The sequence below is a fragment of the Vulpes lagopus genome, chromosome 12, assembly GCF_018345385.1.
Source record: "Vulpes lagopus strain Blue_001 chromosome 12, ASM1834538v1, whole genome shotgun sequence".
In the NCBI taxonomy this organism is placed as follows: domain Eukaryota; kingdom Metazoa; phylum Chordata; class Mammalia; order Carnivora; family Canidae; genus Vulpes; species Vulpes lagopus.
This window is the reverse complement of record NC_054835.1, coordinates 54,513,145-54,531,590: the sequence shown is the minus strand read 5'-3', so window position 1 is coordinate 54,531,590 and position 18,446 is coordinate 54,513,145. Positions and strand designations below refer to the sequence as shown.

Below are 18,446 nucleotides of genomic sequence, written 5' to 3'. Positions count from 1 at the left end.
CAAAATTTTACCAAAATATGTGTACAAGGATGTTCAAGGTCATATGTATAAGAGCAAATAATTCAGCCATTGGGACTGCTTAAATAAGCTGTAGAATATCCATGCAATGCAATACTATGGGAACCCATAAAAGAATGAGGTAGGCTTGCCTGGCTGGCTCAGTCCGTGGAGCATGCAACTCTTGATCTCAGGGTTGTGAGTTCAAGCCCCACATTGAGTGTAGAGATAAATTTCTTTTTTTTTTTTTAAAGAATGAGACAGATCTCTATGTGCTGTTTGGGAAAAATGATATTATGGAGTAAAAGAAGGGGCAGAGAGGTACGTTTGTGTGCTGAATTATGTTGACTTCACTTGGGTGTATATGCTGATGATGCATATACTTTTTTTTTCTTTCTTTCTTTTTTTTTTTTTAGAGAGGCAGCAGAGGCTGACTGTGGCTACCTTTGGGGTTCGGGAATGAAGAGAAGACTTTTACTTTTCTCTTTATCTCTTTTTATCCTTCCTTCCTTCTCTTCTTCCTCCTCCTCCTTCTCCTCCTGCTCTCCTTCTTTATAAAAACATTGCTTGCATTACTTTTTTTTTTTTAGTCCCCCCCCCCCCCCGCTTGCATTACTTTTTTAAAAAAGTGTTAACTGGAAGTATTGCAGAGTGGACGTCATCGGCCAGGCTTTCTTTTTGTACTTTTCTGTATTAAAAATAAGTGTAATAAACTGGTTGATGAAGTAAATTCATACTTGAGTTGATCCTTTACTTAACCTGAAATAAAGTGCTTTTCTACAGAAAAGAACAAAACATTGGTTTTGGAGACAGCTTCATATATCAAAGAACAGTTGTCTCTGCATGGGGCGGGGGATCAAGAGTGATTTAAAATGCATTCTTTATGTTTATTTATGTTCCATTCTCTTTCTGTTATGAACACACATTCCTTTGTAATTGGACGCACAGAAGTATGTCTGTGTATGTGTTAGGGAGGCACCCTGTGCTGGGTGACTCAGGTAAAAGCAAAGAGGTATGCACAGAATCTAGCCTAACTGTTGCTGAACAAATGCTTGATTTTACTTCTTCCAAATAAAGATGGCCCACTAAACAGTGCTTAAAAAAAAGTCAGGTTCTCTGGGCAGAGGGAGCCTGAATGGCAGCAGTTTCACTTTGCGGATTTCAGTGAGTGTTACCTTAGATTTCTGAGGGGCAATGGCAAAGCAGCCCACACTCTGGCCTGAAAATTGCAGAGCTCTTTCACCTCATCTTTCCGGAGGGTTAACCCACTCTTTGGAGACCTTCGTTTTTCTAAAAAATAAGCTTTGCCTCCGCCTGAGTGCCTGGATTTAAGAACTTGGTTGAGACTCAGTTTCCCGTTCCATAGACTGCAGAAAAACGGCATTAGATCTGGAAAATGTTAAGGTTAGTGTTATCAGTGACTTGCTTTGTTAAATCGACTTCCAGGTTATGATAATACATTCTTGCGTTTTGGAGGAGCCTGTTTTAGAAATAGCCGTGGAGTAGATACTCTGCTGCCAGCCAGCTCAAGGATGTGCTGTCTTACTAACTCTTGGCTATCAGGTTCAATCTTCATTGTGAGCACTGAACAGGACCAGAGGACAGCTGGCTTCTGTCTCAGCCTCTCAAGCAGGAGACAGGATGGTAGTTCTTTACAAGCCAGACCCAATCGATGCATCGACACACACATGTAATATACGTGCACATACGCTACATGTGTGCACACAAATTGCCACGGCACACGTAGCATGTGTACACACACAACATACATGTGAGGACACATAGTGCTAGCCATGCAATGTACATATGTGTACACAGCTCCCACACATGCTTATGCACAAACAAGAAAACACCACACACGTGTTCATCCACGCATGCACACACATCCACAAGCACTCATATTCATGCTTGTGCGTGTGTGTGTGCACGTACACACACATCCACAGGTGTTTTAGGGGAGGGGAACCTCAGAAGAGCCGCCCAATCCTTTCTTCCACAGATGGGGACATGGGAGCCTAGGGAGGGAGCTGACTTATGCAGGAGTTAATGACCAAGCCAGGACTAGGGCCTCCAGTAGGTTTTTGAGGATGCAAAGCTCCAGAACAGCCTGACTTCCCTGTAGTCCCCAGAGGTGCTTGTTTAGAGGAGCAACCTTACCTCCATTCAGAGACACTCAGATAATTATGTTCTTGACTCAAAGGGAATCCTTGGGACGCCTGGGTGGCTCAGTGGTTGAGTGTCTGCCTTTAACTCGGGTCATGATCCTGGGGTCTTGGGATCGAGTCCTGCATTGGGCTCCCTCCCAAGAGAGGGAAGGGACCCGAGAGGGTTGCCGTTTTGGTGTTCAAATCTAGGGTTTTTTTATATGCACTTTCGAGGAACTATCTTGAGCATCCTGAGTGTGGGCCTCCTGTGGATTGGCCACTGAGGTGTGCCCATCAGGGCTCTGATCATGCACCCGCCTACCTATTGGGTTATTGTTCATGTGTTGATGGTCTTTTGGGCTGACATCTGGAGACTAAACTGCCTCAACTTGTGATAGTGACCCATATTTTATGGTGAATTTTTTTTGCCTCAGAATTTTTTATAAAGGTCACTCCTGTAGAGGCTGCTAAACAGGATGCTGTTGTGGTCCTGTCTAAGCTGTAAAACAGGATGCTGGTGTGATCTTGTCTTAGGTATCCTGGCTCCCTATTTTCTTGTTGGGGACCCTGGCCCTCACTACCTAACTGACCGCCTAACTCCTAACACTTGGGTAAGCTGGCCCAGGAACAGAGGGCCAGGCCACAGGCAGGGCTTTGAGCAGCTCAGACGCTGGTAATTCTTTACCCTATATGACCAAGAAAGGAATGTTTACCCACAACTCAAAACATTTGTCCCTTCGTTTTTCAGGGATGTCCCAACTTGTTCAATTCCTCAGTCATTTCCGCTGGAAGCCAAATAGTGTTCCTGTTGCAAAGGCTGATGTCTCTCTTCTCTTCCCTTTCACTATTATTTATATTCCCCAAATGAATGAAGGGAAGGGAGAAGAAATGAGTAGGAAATATCAGAAAGGGAGACAGAACATGAAGACTCCTAACTCTGGGAAACGAACTAGGGGTGGTAGAAGGGGAGGAGGGCGGGGGGTGTGGGTGAATGGGTGACGGGCACTGAGGGGGGCACTTGACGGGATGAGCACTGGGTGTTATTCTGTATGTTGGCAAGTTGAACACCAATAAAAAATAAATTTATTGGGATCCCTGGGTGGCGTAGCGGTTTGGCGCCTGCCTTTGGCCCAGGGCGCGATCCTGGAGACCCGGGATCGAATCCCACGTTGGGCTCCCAGTGCATGGAGCCTGCTTCTCCTCCCTCTATCTGTGTCTCTGCCTCTCTCTCTCTCTCTCTCTCTCTCTGTGACTATCATAAATAAATTAAAATTCTTTAAAAAAATAAATTTATTATTAAAAAAATGCCATTAAAAAAAAAAGGCTGATGTCTCTCAGCCTAACTATACAGTACAGAGGATAGGCTTATTGAGCAGTGAGGACCAAGGGCTGACCGAGGCCTCACCCCAAATTGTTGATCTTACTTTATGGTCTGGAGATATGTAAAGTGGAAAGCCGTCTTTGGCCACATCCTGGAAACACTTGGCTTATCAACTGTTGTGTTTTTGTGTGTGTGTGCAAATAAGCCTCCTACACACCTACTCATTTCTGATTAGAATGTGAGGAGCTTATGCCCCTCCTTGGGACTCACTCGCTTCTCAAGATGGCATGTGACACTTAAGTGTGTGTGACACTTAGCAAAAGTGGCTCCAGGGGCAAAATCTGAGAAAGGGTCCTATCTTTCCCTAGTTTCTGTGCTCCACCTTGGCGCTTGCTGGGATCCTGATGGGGCAGGTAGGGGATGGACACAAAGTTGTCAGAAAGAAGGAGTAAGACAGACAAAGCTGGCACTGACCTTCTTCCTACTTCCATAGGTAGTTATTATAAGGTGGGGAGTGGGGAGAGAGGGGGTAATAGCTATGAGCAATGAGCAGTTTTCTTTAGGAAGGAGCCCCTTATATAACTGAAAAGTTTCTGGAGGCTGGTATCAATAGCCACAGGTTCTTACTCGGTGGTCTGGGGCACCGCAACGAGAGTTTCTAGTATGTTCTGAGGACAGAGGCCCCTCTTGCCCATTGGACCAGTAGGTCCCTACTCACATACCCCTACTCTTTGACTCCTTTCTTTGCCATCTGGGATTTGATACTGTCTACCTCTTCATTCCACTTTCTGGTCTAGAATCTCTCCTCTGGCTTCTGGGCTTTGGCCCAAGTTCCCCAACAGGTGAACTCCTGATGTTCTTGGCTCCCAAAGCTACACCTGAAATTCCATGTTTCTGTCATTGTCTCTCAGCCTCGGCTCTCCAGGACCTCTGTGATATAACTGGGTTCTCTCTGCCTAGTCTTCCCAACAGAGGAAGGATTGGGTAAGCGCCAGCCCCATCCATTGGGTCTATGTCTGCAAATTTCCTCAAGGCCTGGAAGGAGTGGCAAAGTCCTCTTTTTTAGATAATCCTTTGTGGCTGAAGACAGGAAGGTATTTCTCAAAGGCTTATTCACAATCACTGAGACTTTGTTGCATTGCTTGTTGCCTTGAGATTTCACCTTTTCTATCTCCTTCCTCTTTTTGCTTACTCATCAGTGAGAAGTGGCTGAAGGAGGAAGTGCAAAAGTGGGGAAAGCAGAAGGGTTGGATGATACAGGAGCTGAGTCGGAGTTGACTAGCTTCACCAAGCGGGACTTGTGAGAAGAGAGAATGTACCTGCTACTGCTCTTTCTCCCTTTCTTCCGAGTTGCAGGTGAGTGAGTCCTGGGTCTGTGCTAGAGAAGAGCGTTGGGGGCAGGATGAAGTGGCTGGTGGAGGGAGGAGTAGGGGCCCAGCAAGGGGTCCTGCTGAGAAGGAGGGTTCTCCGTTTCTTTCTTTCTTTTTTTTTTTTAATTGGAGTTCAATTTGCCAACATATAGCATAACACCCAGTGCTCATCCCATCAAGTGCCCCCCTCAGTGCCCGTCACCCAGTCACCCCCACCCCCTGCCCACTTCCCTCTCCACCACCCCTTGTTCGTTTTCCAGAGTTAGGATTCTCTCATGTTCTGTCTCCCTTTCTGGCAGGGTCCGTTTCTAAGCAGTTTCTCTAAGTAGTGGATCTGTGTGTGTCATCCACCCCATTCCTCATCCTGCAAAAGACTGGGTAGTATTATCAGGGGCTGATAATTCCAAACGTACAGACTGATGGGACCCCCTTGTCTAGAGGAGCCTCAGGAGAGCTGGTGAACACTTGCTCCTGCACTGTCACCCTTTGAGAATGCCGTATGAGGAATGGAAGGAGGGAAGATAGAGGCGGCTTTGGAGGAAGGAAACCAAGGAGTTTGCCAGACAGTGAGGGAGATGTGGTTCTACGTCTCTGGGGTAGAAGGAATAATAGAAGTTGCTGAGGGGTTGAGATGAGGGTGCAGGGTGGTGAAAGGAAATTGTAAGTTGATGGATACCATTTTGATTAAAAATTAAGGGGGTTTTCTTGACCTGGAAATGCTGAGGGCCACGGGACTCGATTTGGGCTTCTCTTTCTAGAGCCATTCTCTTCTTGATCTTTTCTCCTCTCTTGGCTTAAATATCAGCTCTATCCAGATGACACCTGATGTATCACTAGCCTGGATATCACCCTGGACCCCAGAATCTTTGAGTCAACTGCCCATTCAACTCTTCGCTAAGATGCTGACAATTCAAATGTGACCTGAGCATATCTTCTACTTCAAATTCCTTTCTTTCACATCTTTGTGTTGGGCAGCTCCATCTTTTCTAGGTGCTCAGGCAAAACCTGGGGTCATTCATCTCTTCTCTCATATTCCGTAATGGTCCTTGGGAAATGCAAGCCAGATCTTGTCTTTCCTCTGGTCAGAACCCTCCAATGACCTCTGATTATGCTTACAGTAAAAACACAGAGTCCTTACAGAAGCTAAAAGGTGCATCACCTGATTCTCTCACCTCATCACCTCCCAATTGCCTCTTCTACTCTACTCTCTTGGCTCAGCCTACTGCAGTGAAAACGGTCTCTTAGATGTTCTTTGACCATGTTAAGTACATTCCTGCCTCAGGGCCTTTGTACTTGCTATTCTCTCTGCCCAGAATGCCATTTTTCATATAGCCACAGGTTGCAGTCCTTCACATTCTGCACGTCTTTGATTCTCACTGAGGCCTTTATAGGTAAGAAATCTCATTAAAATTGCATTTCTCTTGCATTATTTTTCTTTACTGTCTGATTCCTCCCTTCCCCCCACCTTGAGAGAATGTAAGCTTTAGGTAGGCAGGGATTTTTGCACCTGCAAAATATACTATTTGTCTATAGATTAAACAAATAGTATTAGCTGAATGAGTGAATGTATCTCATGGAGAAGAAAAAATATGATTGCTATACTCCCCATCTTTCTTTGTCATAGAACTGAACACTGAGACTCTTGACATTATTTGGAGAGGACATCCATTGCTCATGAGAATGTAAAATGGTGGGGACGCCTGGGTGGCTCAGTGGTTGGGCGCCTGCCTTTGGCTCAGGGTGCAACCCTGGAATCCGGGATCAAGTCCTGCATTGGTCTCCCTGCATGGAGCCTGCTTCTTCCTCTGCCTGTGTCTCTGCCTCTCTCTCTTTGTGTCTCTCATGAATAAATAAATATTAAAAGAAGAGAGAGAGAGAGAAAGAGAATGTAAAATGGTGCAGCTACTTCAGAAAACAATTTGACATTCCTCAAAATGTTAAACATGTGGTCACCACATGATCCAGCAATTCCACTCCCAGATGTATACACAAGAGAATTGAAAACATATGTCTATGTAAAAACCTGTATGCAAATGATCATGGCAACATTATTCATAATCATTAAAAACTGGAAACAACCTAAATATACATCAACTGGTGGATAAATAAATAAAATGTGGCATACTCGTACAATGGAATATTAGTCAGCCATAAAAACAAATGAATATTGACACATGCTACCACGCAGACCAACCTTGGAAACATTATTCTAAGTGAAAGGATCTAGACACAAAAGGCCATATATCCTATGATCCTACGCCTATGAAATATCTGAAATACCTAAATTCATAGAAACAAAAGGTAGATTAGTGGTTGCCAGTGGCTTGGGGGAAGGAGTAAGGGAGAGTGACTGCTAATTGAGTGAGGCATTTCTTTTGGGGGTGATAAAAATGTTCTGGAATTAGGTGTAGTCAACATTGAGCAGCTTCGTGAAAGCCCTAAGAACCATTGAGCTGTACACTTTGAAAGAGCGAATTGTGTGGTATGGGAATCACATGTCAATAAGAACATAACCAAGGGTCAGAGGGAAGCCTCAGGAGCAGTAGAATTCTCCTGAGAAAAATCTCCCAGTAGCATTTGGCATTGTGAGACTCTGAGACTCTGGAAGAAGGTGTTCACGGCAAGGGGGCAGCCCTTTATGATTTGTGAGTTTTTTGCATGGTTCAATTTGGTCATCCACCCCATTGGTCGGAGAAATGAAAATGATACCTCCAAGAAGTGGTGCATGCTGTGAGGAGAGCCGAGCTAGGTGACCGGACACAGTGAGCCTCAGGGGGCAGGGGCTGGTGCTTGTAGATGGGGTGGGCCGTAAGGAGCCTCTGAGAGGAGGCATCTGAGCAGAGGCCTGAAGGATGAGAAGGAGCAGGCCTTAGGATTGGGGGCAACTTTTTGGGCACAGGAAGGAAACAGTGAGCAGGAAGGCTGTGATAGGGCCACGAGTCTGGCCTGGACAGGCCCAAAGAATGGACGGGCTATGGCGCTTTGTGGCATGCTTCAGAACAGCCTGGTGGGGGCAGATTGGGTGGATAAATCTCAGGGGAAGAAAGTGACATGTCCAGGACCAGCTTCTTTTTCATCTAGGATTACTCTCCATCAACTAGTCTGTGAGTAACCATGCCTGCCTGCAGAGGATGCTGCTCTTTGGGGCTCAGGGCTGCCTTCTGTGTCAGGAGGGTGCAGACAGCAGGACCGGTACTCTGCCAAGGTTGGTGGGAGGGGGCCTCTGGATAGATGGTTCTAGGAAGCCAGTGGAGCAGATAGTTCCAGAGTCGGGCCCAGTGCCAGTGCTCAGGTGAGATGGGTTAATGCTACCTTATGAGTTTCCTAAGGCTGCTGGGACAAGTTATTGCACACTTAGTGCTTTAAAACAACACAAATTTATAATGTTGCAGTCTGGAAGTCGGAGTCCAAAAGGGTCACCAGGGCTGCATTTCTTCTGGTGGCTTTGGGGGACAAACAGATTCCTTGACTTTTCCATGGTCCAGAGGCTGCTGCATTCTTTGTGTGTGGCCTCACCTCATCCTCAATGTCCCTTCTCCTTCTCTGTGACCCTCTATGCTATGGAACAGTCTGTCCAGTCTGTATTTTTTTCCCTATCATTTTGAAAGTAGTAAATGCTCATTGTTGATACTTAGGAGGGTACAGAAAAGAAATGAAGAGTTAGGAATAATAAAATACCCTTATGTCCCTGATTTTAATGCCCAAGACAACCTAATGTTAATTTAATATTTTTACTTATTTCCTTTTAATCTTTTTTTCTATGCCTATTTTATTTTATTTTTAAAAAATATTTTATTTATTTATTAATGAAAGAAACAGAGAGAGAGGCAGAGATGCAGGGAGAGGGAGAAGCAGGTGCCTTGAGGGGAGCCCGATGTGGGACTCGATTCTGGAACCCCAGGATCATGCCCTGAGCCGAAGGCAGACACTCAACCACTGAGCCATCCAGGAACCCCTCTATGCTTATTTTAAAAGTTAGTTGAGATTATGTGGTATATTGTATTTAAATTTTTTTTCACTTCATATGAGGATTTTCTGCATAATTAACAGTATTTCTAAGCATAATTATCAGTGTCTGCATTATATCTCATTGTCTGTTTATTTCCCTAATTGATGGCTGTTGACTTTGTTTGCTTTATCTTCCTCTTTAAATAATTATGTAATGAGCCTTGGTGCATATGTTTTTGTTAGCTTCTCTGATCATTTCCTGAGGACCAAATCCAAGACATATAATCACTGGAGCAAGGGGAATGATTATTTTGAAATATAATTGCTACATTGCTTTTGGTAGTGGTTGGAACTGTTATGTCTCTACTAGTAGCTCCTCTGAGTGTCTGTGCCATGTCACCCATGTCAGCAATATAGTAGTCACAAAACTTGGTTGGCTTAATATGTGAAAATGGCACCACTTTAAAATATTTTCATTTACTAGATTATTTAAATGGAACACTTCCAATTTTATTATCTACCTGAATTTCCTCATTGTGACTTGCCTTTTCTTGCCTCTTCCCAATTTTCTAAATGGAGTCTTAGTGTTTATCTTTACACTCTTTCATAAAAATGACTATTAATCCTTTCCTACATTATTCTAAATATTTCTTGTAGTCTGTTATTTGCCTCCATTCAGTCTTTTTTTGCAGTATGTCTGAGTGTTACATTTTTTATTACATATGGTTGAATTTACTGACTCTTGTGTGATGTCTTCCATGAATTTTTAAACCTCGAAAGTGCTCCCTTTCATTCAGAGATTTTATAAAGACTCTTCTACTTTCTTGTAGCTTAAGAAGTGATCTGTTTTTTTATGTTGTTTTCTTCATCTCCCTGCATTTACCTGAGTGGAGCTGGTGGGGAGGTGACAGGATCCAGCAATGCTTCTGGAAACCCTTCCCCTCCCCACTTATCTTTTTAGTGTCCTATGGTATGCTGTACTCCAGAGAACTGACAAACATCTCCATGCAAATACCAGTAGTACATAAATGTTCACAGCAGCATTATTCACAATAGCCAAAAAGTGAAAATAACCCGTATATCATCCACTGATGAATGGATAAACAAAATGTGGCCTGTCCCTACCATGGACTGCAGTGCCCACACATGCTACAATGTGGATGAATCTTAAAAACATTACACTAAGTGAATGAAGCCAGATACAAAAGGCCACACATTGTATGACTATGTCTGCATGAAACATAGATTTCAGAATAGAGAAATCTATAGACAAAATCCAGATTCATGGCTATTCTAGAAAAATGAAAAGATCTTATACCACAGAGCCCACACCTTGCATGAGGACAATGGGCTGAAGTGGACTGGGGCCATGCCTTTGCCTGGGTCATTTGCTCTCCAGGTGACATTGGCCATGAGGGGCGGGAGGAGTATATTATAGGAAACTGTCATTCCTCAATGTGGACATTTTTGTTTCTTTGAGATGAATAGTTGTGCTTTTAGGGGATTTTTGTGATGGCTTTCACCCAGTGGAGTTTTGAAGGACAAAGTTCTGTCTTGTGGAAGGTATATTCCCACTTAGACTGTTACTCAACGTATTAAGCACTTAGGTTTATTGGAGCTATTTCTGATGCATGAGGCTGTGGCTCTGCCCTTAGGGGGTGGGGTGGTAACAGGCACCTGGGTTTGTGTTTTCCAGGTTCATATGAAATCACAGGTCCAAATGCTGTCAGAGGCTTGGTTGGGGGCTCATTGACTGTGGAGTGTCGCTATGCACCAACTTGGAAGACCTACAGTAAGTGGTGGTGTCGAGGACCTATTTGGCGAAAGTGCAATATCCTTGTTCAAACGAAAAGATCAGAGCAGAAGGTAAAGAAAAACAAGGTGTCAATTAGAGACAATCAGAAAAACTTCACCTTCTCTGTGACCATGGAGGAGCTCATGCAAACTGATACAGACACCTACTGGTGTGGGATTGAGAGATCTGGAACTGACCTTGGGGTTGAAGTTAAAGTGACCATTGACCCAGGTAAGAGAGAGAGAGAGAGAGAGAGAGAGAGAAGTGAGAGAGAGAGAATGTGTGTGTCTTCAGAGCCTCCTCTGTCCTGGTCCCTGAGGTTCCTCTCCAGTGACTTAAGTGTCATTCGGAGGGGACTGTCACACAGGGTGGTTGAGTCCTGAGTTCTTTTAGAAACCTACCTGACCCCTTGTTGGGAAGGCCAGGGCTTCTCTTAGATGCTCTAATGGCTGCTGTCATGTCCTCCAGGACAGGATCAAGCCTTTCTGGGCAGGTGGTCTCTGCACAGTGTAGTCCCTGAGTCTGTTGCCCACAGAGATCAAGGTGGAGGTCCCAGTTTCAGCCCATGGGCCAAAGGGACTTTCTTCTGTGGGTCTCAGAGACTCCAGCTCCTGCCAATGACTTCCTGGATCTCTGGTGCCCACGTGTCCCTGCTCTTTCTGGAGTTTGGGCCGGGACTTCATAGTGGCTCTTCCTAGCCCCTGTTCCATACACAGTCTGAGAGGGAAGAGGCCCAGCACAGTGGGGGAGCTGTGGTTGATTCCTAAAGTCCAAGAAGGCCTTCTCAGTCAAAGGGCTGCATTTCTGGTGCCTGAAATCTCATCACAAGCCATATACGCATTTGGGCTTGATGATGTGCTCTTCCTAAATACTTCTAGAATGCACATGCTCCTGGGAAGGGCAGCTCAAAAATCTTGGTGCCTTGGTTTGAATGAGTTGGGTCTGTTGGGCTCTGCTTCTCTGAACTTTGGACAAGCAGCACCAGCTCATAGGGCACTTGTGGTAAGGGGACAGCATGGAGTCCACAGAGCCCTGATCCTACCTGAACCTGTGAGGCATGTTACCATTGCAAAGCACAGCACATTCACTGTCTCATCGAATCCAGAAAATGGTCCTGAGAAGTGATTCTCCTTGCTGTAGAAGATTAATAACTTTTTAAAAATAAATTTATTTTTTATTGGTGTTCAATTTACCAACATACAGAATAACACACAGTGCTCATCCCGTCAAGTGCCCCCCTCAGTGCCCATCACCCATTCACCCCCACCCCCCGCCCCCCTCCCCTTCCACCACCCCTAGTTCATTTCCCAGAGTTAGGAGTCTTTATGTTCCGTCTCCCTTTCTGATATTTCCCACACATTTCTTCTCCCTTCCCTTATATTCCCTTTCACTATTATTTATATTCCCCAAATGAATGAGAACATAAAATGTTTGTACTTCTCCAATTGACTTACTTCACTCAGCATAATACCCTCCAGTTCCATCCACATTGAAGCAAATGGTGGGTATTTGTCACTTCTAATGGCTGAGTAATATCCCATTGTATACATAAACCACATGTTCTTTATCCATTCATCTTTCGATGGACACCGAGGCTCCTTCCACAGTTTGGCTATTGTGAAGATTAATAACTTGCCCAAAGCAAAGGCTCTTACAGAACATTATGAGTTTGTTCAGGGGTAGCCCTGACCTTAGAAGTCACAGATTTTGGGAGTGTTAGCCATGGGGCCTGCTTGTCCTCTCTGGATGCGTAAGATTGGCAGATCATTGGCAGAGGCCTTGTCATAAGCAGTGAGTATTTCAAGTCCAGCTGAACTCCAGCTGCCTTTGCCCTGAGGTAACACTAGGCACCCTCTAATCCTTTCAGGGCCTGCTCAACATCCTCCCTGGACCTGTACCCAGTCCTTCTTGCCTCTGAGGCTGAGTCTCCTAGTGGCCAGGGAGATATAAGCAGTCCAGGTGATAGGCCCTTCCCACGGCCCAGCTCCAGGTTAGCTCCAGGCTCCCTGCAAGCTCAGCCACATGCAGGGCTGTGGGCAGGTTAGCAGGCTGAATAGTGTATAATCTGGTCTGTATGCCTAGCACCAACTACAGTATCAACCTACACCACCACCACCACCACCACCTCTAAAGCCAACATGTCCACAGCGCCAGCGGAGACCAAAGACCCCCTGACTGTGACCAGCTCCCACTCCAATGACAGGTAAGCCAGCTCCAGTATGCTGTTTCCTGTGGCCTACTTAGCCCAAACTCCTCCAATGGTAGAATGCTTTGCACTCCCAAGTGCCAGCCAGAGCTTGTCCCCAGACCCTTAGCCTCCACAGAGAGGGCAAGAATGCCAGGGGCTCTTCCCACTTGCTATCAAGCCCCACAGTGTCCTTTGGAGCCTACCCAGATCATTCCTCCTGGAACCCAGTACAGTTTGTACATGTGTTGGCACATTCACTCTTCTATCTCATTTCTACTGAGTTAACATCTGCATAGCCAGCCCCTTGTTGAGCTCAGGAGGTATAGACATGGAGTTTCCCCCTGGAACTTGGAGTGCAGGGTAGGAGACTGGTGAGCAGACAATCAGTGTGGATGGCATGGACAGGGTGTGTAGGGGCATGGGTGTCGTAGGGCCTCAGGGATGGCTCTTGGTCCAAATACCAGAAGAACAGGGAGAGCTTGGGGACATCCTATTTCCCTTAATTATTGTTATGACAGGAACAGTACTGATGGTTTGTCCCATCTTGAGAACACCTGACAGGTCACACAGGGCTTCTCTGTCCATTGGCTGTTAATCCTTGGACCTTGCTTCATGAGGACGAGTAAGCAGGTACAAATGCCTATTTTATAGAGGAAGAAACTGAGCCTCTCTTAGACTCCTGCCCAGCCAATGCAGCCGAAGTGGCTTTTTGAACCTGGGAGGCCTCTTTCCATCTCCTTCTTGGTACTCTTGACTGCTGTCATCTCCTTCTGCTGGGCCTTCCTGCAGAATCCCAATGGGAGCTCCCCCATTGAGACTGGGGCCCTCACCCAGGACCCCCTCTCTATCCCTCTTCCCTTTGTCCTCTGTTTCAAAAGTTTCTTTCTACTAATCTGCTTTTAATAAGTAATAGTTAAGGAATTTCCTCATTTTATGAATCAAAGCCGTATATAAGTACCAATTAAGGTCTTTGATCAGCATGAGATGGATTCATTCATTCATTCAGCAAATAATTATTGAGCCCCCACTCAAGCCTATCACTGTTTTGGGGGTTTCAAGAGAATACCAGAATGAACAGAATAAATCAAGCTGTTTGTCCTCCAGGTACTTATAGTGGAGAGATAATTAATGGGTCAGATGGAGTTAATTAATTCATTGATTGATGAGTTTATTCTATAAATTCTGTGACTAGTGATGAATAAGAGATAGTCTTTGCATTAGTCTGCTCAGGTTGCCTTGACAAAGCACCACATCTCAGGCCACTTCAACAACAGTTGTTTATTTACATATAGTCTAGAGGCCAGAAGTCTGAGATCAAGATGTCAGCACGGTTGGTTCCGTCTTGGGGCTCAAAGGGAGAATGTGGTGGCTGCCGGGCATCCTTGCCACTCCTTGTCTTGTGGCACTATGACCCCTATTTCTGCCTCTGTTGTCACATGGCCTTCATCCTGCACGTATCTGTGTGTGGCTAAATTTCCCTTTTGTAAGGACACCAGCCATTGGGTTAGGACCCCTCTCAATCTAGTAGGGCCTCATCTTAACTTGATTACATTTGCAAATATCTTATTTCCAAATAGGTCACCTTCACAGGTTCTGAATGAGCATGAATTATGGGGATGGGGGACACTTTTTAATTCAGTACAGCAGGGGCAAGTGTACAAGCAGAGAGACCTTCCCAGAGCCTGTCGCCATACAATTTCTGTCAGGTGTCTACACCCGCAGAAACCTGTGGAATCTTCCTCTTCTTTAATTTTTTTTTTTTTTTACCATCTCTGAGGGTACCCAGGAGTGGGGTTCCCAGGCTAGAAACCACAGGCTTGCAGGTCAAAAGGTATGTGGCCCTCTCTGCTACCAGGTGCCTGGGGTGTGGCCCAGAAGCAAGAGGTGGGCCAGGGTGCATGGTGTTCTTTTATTGTTTCCAGGGATAACGCCATGACGCTCAGCATCCTGATTCCCACCATCTTGGCTGTGTTGCTGCTTCTCCTGGTGGCAGCCTCACTCTTGACTTTGAGAATCATGAAGCAGCAGAAGAAAGGTGATCAAATATGGCTGACCTGCACTGAGGCTGGGTTGGGTGGGAGTATGGGGCTGTTGGCTGGTTCTGTTTCCACATTCTCATGGTAAGTGCACCCATGCCACAGCATGGTCAAAGAGGAGGGGCAGCCCACTCTTGCTCATCACATCTCCTCCCCCGTGTCTATCCGCAAGCTAAGTTCTTAGAACTTAGCTCTGCAGTCCTCAGTAGCTAGGCTTTTGAAACTAAAAATCAGGAGAAAAGAACTTCTTGTTTCTTTGTTGTCTCTAAAGTGGAAGGTTGGGTGGGCAGGGAGAAACAGGAACCAGAAGCCCTTGAAAGCTGGTCCACGAGGCGCTGACCCAGCTGGTGTACCCCACTCAGAGAGCAATCTGGATGGGGCACTCATGTGCTGGGCATGACCAAGCACCAGCGATGCAAGGAGGGGCCTGGCTCAGCTGCCCAGCAGACCATAGTCCACCTGAAGCGAAATTCAATGGGACAAAGACGACCAGACAGACATAAATCAAGTGCCATGGAGCTGGGGAGGGAGGGATTCAGCACCCTGGGAAGCTGGGAAGGCAAGTGTGACTTTGAGTTGACTCCTGAATGACCAATCCAGTAGAGAAATGGGGGGATTCCAGGCAGGACTTCTGGCAGAAGTTAGTCTGAGCCAGCAATTGCACAGCAGGGAAATTATCCTTGGGGGGTGCTGATTGGTGGCAGGGCCCTGATTGCTGTTTATGATGTGGGGGAGATGGGCGAGGTCTTCTTATTTCTCAGGTGGAGAAGTGGAAGCTCAGAGAGTTCGTGAAGTACCAGTGTGACAGATCATGTCATTTGAGGAGTCAGATTTAGAACCAGGTCTAAGTCACCTGGAGCCTAAGTCACCTCTTTTTCCAGATTTCTCTTCCCCAGACCTGGGGGCCCTGCAAGTCTAGGGACAGGCTTTCTCATTCTGATTGTTTTTGTCTTTTAGCTGCTGAGATGTCCCCAGAGCAGGTAAGAGAGTCCCCAAGGTCGGACCAGCGACCCCAGACAGCTCCTTTCTCTTCATCCTCATTTCCTTCTCTGAAGAGCACTGAGGTCCAGATGTATCAAACAAACTATGTGCCCAAGTGTCTGTGTGCTCATAGCCCACCTGTAGGGCCTGGGAGGATGGGGAGTGGATGCTGGAAACAGCCTGAAGTGGGGAGGGCTGGAAGGGAGCAGGTGTGGAGGTTGCAGAGCAAGCTGAGAGAGGGAAACCCAGGGAAGCACAGAGTCTGTGTCCCTCCAGGGAAGAGGACCTGGGCTTTCTTTCCAAGGTGCTCCAGCCCCAGGAGGGGGACCTCTGCTATGCAAACCTGACCCTGCAGCCAACCCAAACCTCCTGCAACTCTTCCAAGAAGAAGGCCTGTGCAAAGCCCTCCCTCTCTGTCCTGGATGATCAGCTGGAAGTGGAATATGTCACCATGGTGTGTACTTGGTGGAGCTATGGGGCTTGGAGCCAGATCTGCCATTGCCCCCGCTTTGAGAATGGGCTTTCTCCTGCTCCTGGGGATGTGGAGGAGGAGGGGCAGGTGCTGGGCCAAGCCACAGCCATGGAAAGACTTGCCTGTCCAGCTCCCCCAGACTTTCAGCTTTTGGAAGTGTCTTCATAGCAGGCCTGAGCCCTGGGGACTCAGAGTCCCATCAGACATGGCCCTCATGCTTGGCAGCAGAGACCTGGACAGGCCGAATGATCTGGAATTCCATGTGAACTGTGATCCCCTGGTATGGAGTTGAGGGAGGGTCTTCAGCTGTGGCTGGAGCTCAGGGAGCTGGCAGGGTGAAGGGAGAGGGACTGAAGGGTATAGGAGTAGCATTCAGAAGCCCTGAGGGCTCTGTGCCCCCACCTCACCCAGGGCCTCCTCCGTCCATGGCCAAAGCCTCTTGCCTGCCTCTCTGACCCCTTGTGCATCTTTATTACAGGCCCCTCTTTCAAAGGAGGACATTTCCTACGCAGCTCTGTCTTGGGAGCTTTCGAATCAGGAGCCAACCTACTGCAACATGGGCCGCCCCGATACCCACGTTCCCAGCAGGAGCCAGCAAGAGCCTATGGAATACAGCACCATTAAGAGACCTTAGTCTGAGCTCGGGGCCCCCTTCTTTAACCCACACGAGGCCTGTGAGCATATTCCTGCTTTTGTCTGTTTTCTGACCCCAGTCACTTCATGGGAGTCAACTGGTGACTGGAGCCTCGGCCTGGTCCAGCTAGCATCACCCCCAGCCCCACCTGGGCTTGGGGCCTGGTCTCAGGGGGCTTTCAGCCTTCAGGAGGTAGATGGGGGTCTCTCTCCATCCCTTTTTCTCCCATACAGCTGGGAAGGGGGTTGGGGATGTGCTCTGGAGCCGCCAAGAGAGTAAGAATGATAATAACAATAATTGACCTTTATTTATTGCTTATCATGTGTGGTGGGCTGAATAATGGCCCCCAAAGTTATCTGTGTCTCAATCCCCAGAATCTGTGAACACTGCAAAAGGAGCTCTGTGGATGTATGAAGCTGAGGATTTTGATATGGGGAGAGTATTCTGAATTATCCAGGTGGGCCCTAAATATAATCATAAGGGCCCATGTGCAAGAGAGAGGCAAGAAGTTCACAAGAGGTGAAGGCGGCCGATGACAAGGGCAGAGGCTGGAGTGATGTGGCCAGGAAAGGCAAGCAATGGGCTGTCTCCTGGAGCCTCTAGAAGGAACCACCCTGGCTGACACCCCGACTTTAGTCCAGTGAAATGGATTTTGTCCTTCTGACCTCCAGAACTGTAGGAGAATAAATCGATGTATTAATGAAGCCAGTAAACATGTGGTAATTTGCTCCGGCAGCAACAGGAAGCAGACCCACTAGGTGACAGGAGCCTTCCCTAAATGTTCTACCCTTAGTAGCTAGCTGAATCCTCACGACAACCCTATGAGGCATCTTTATCATTGCCCCCATTTTACAGATGAGGAATGAGGTCCAGGGAGGTTCAATAACTTACCAAGCTTTATTGCAAGTGGATGAGTTGAGATTTGAACTTGGGTGTTTGGGCTCCAGAGTCTGGAGTCTGGGCCGCTGTCCTGCACAGCATGTGTCAGGACGAGGGTGTGTGCGTGTACGCTTAGGGACAGTTAGCGAGTATTCACAGGTGCCAGACTTCCCACCTCTGTTCTAGAGCCCTAGGAGCCCTCCCTCCAGAGTATGTCCTGAATCTTGGCATGGCTCATTGTCTCCGTGGTTACCAGCTGAGTCTACACAGCCAACCCTCTTACCTTTTCGGCCCCAGAGTCCATTCTCCTTCCAGCAGCCAGTGAACTTCCTAAAGCAGAGACCTGGTCACTTGCTGCTTATCACTGTCTGGGGCTTCCTATGCAGCCCAGGAGGTCCTGGGGATGCATGGGGCCCTGCCTGCCTCTATGACCCCGGCTCTAACCACTCTCTTTCTGACAGGATGAAGCTTACTCTTTTCTCAGGGCATTGACATTTGCTGTGTCTACTTTCTAGAACATTCTCCGCACAGATGTGTGACTAGTTTGCTCCTTTTTATCATCACATCTTAGCTCAAATGTCCCCTCCTTAAGCAGACTTCCCTGAACACCGTGATGGCTGTAGCCCCTGCCACCACTTCCGATTTCTCTCTGCCCTGTTACCCTGTTCCACTTCCTTCATA

The 18,446-nt window shown here is 46.9% G+C and overlaps 2 protein-coding genes across 7 annotated transcripts in view; one reads left to right on the top strand and one right to left on the bottom strand.

Moving 5' to 3' along the window:
- RAB37 (RAB37, member RAS oncogene family) overlaps nt 1–18,446 on the bottom strand; it is a 58,902-nt gene that overhangs the window by 15,520 nt on the left and 24,936 nt on the right. The window lies entirely within an intron of this gene.
- Nucleotides 4,704–17,685, top strand: CD300LF (CD300 molecule like family member f). Of its 6 annotated transcripts, XM_041727022.1 has the most exons (8): nt 4,704–4,818; nt 10,477–10,806; nt 12,658–12,778; nt 14,541–14,594; nt 14,686–14,798; nt 15,757–15,779; nt 16,085–16,234; nt 16,731–17,685. In XM_041727022.1, the coding sequence occupies exons 1-8, from the start codon at nt 4,776–4,778 to the stop codon at nt 16,884–16,886; spliced, it is 990 nt and encodes a 329-aa protein (XP_041582956.1). In that variant the 5' UTR covers nt 4,704–4,775; the 3' UTR covers nt 16,887–17,685. The 6 variants fall into 6 exon arrangements, with proteins under 6 accessions (XP_041582956.1, XP_041582959.1, XP_041582958.1 ...); XM_041727025.1 differs by lacking the exon at nt 16,731–17,685 and having other exon boundaries at nt 12,724–12,778; nt 14,550–14,594; nt 15,757–16,216; XM_041727024.1 differs by lacking the exon at nt 16,731–17,685 and having other exon boundaries at nt 12,724–12,778; nt 15,757–16,216.

Bases quoted from the DNA above. Each gene is read 5' to 3' on its own strand.
- CD300LF (XM_041727020.1), top strand. From the start codon at position 4,776: ATGTACCTGCTACTGCTCTTTCTCCCTTTCTTCCGAGTTGCAG. The intron at 10,807-12,657 runs GTAAGAGAGAGA...CTGTATGCCTAG, and splicing joins TAAAGTGACCATTGACCCAG to CACCAACTACAGTATCAACC. The intron at 12,779-14,540 runs GTAAGCCAGCTC...ACCATCTCTGAG, and splicing joins AGCTCCCACTCCAATGACAG to GGTACCCAGGAGTGGGGTTC.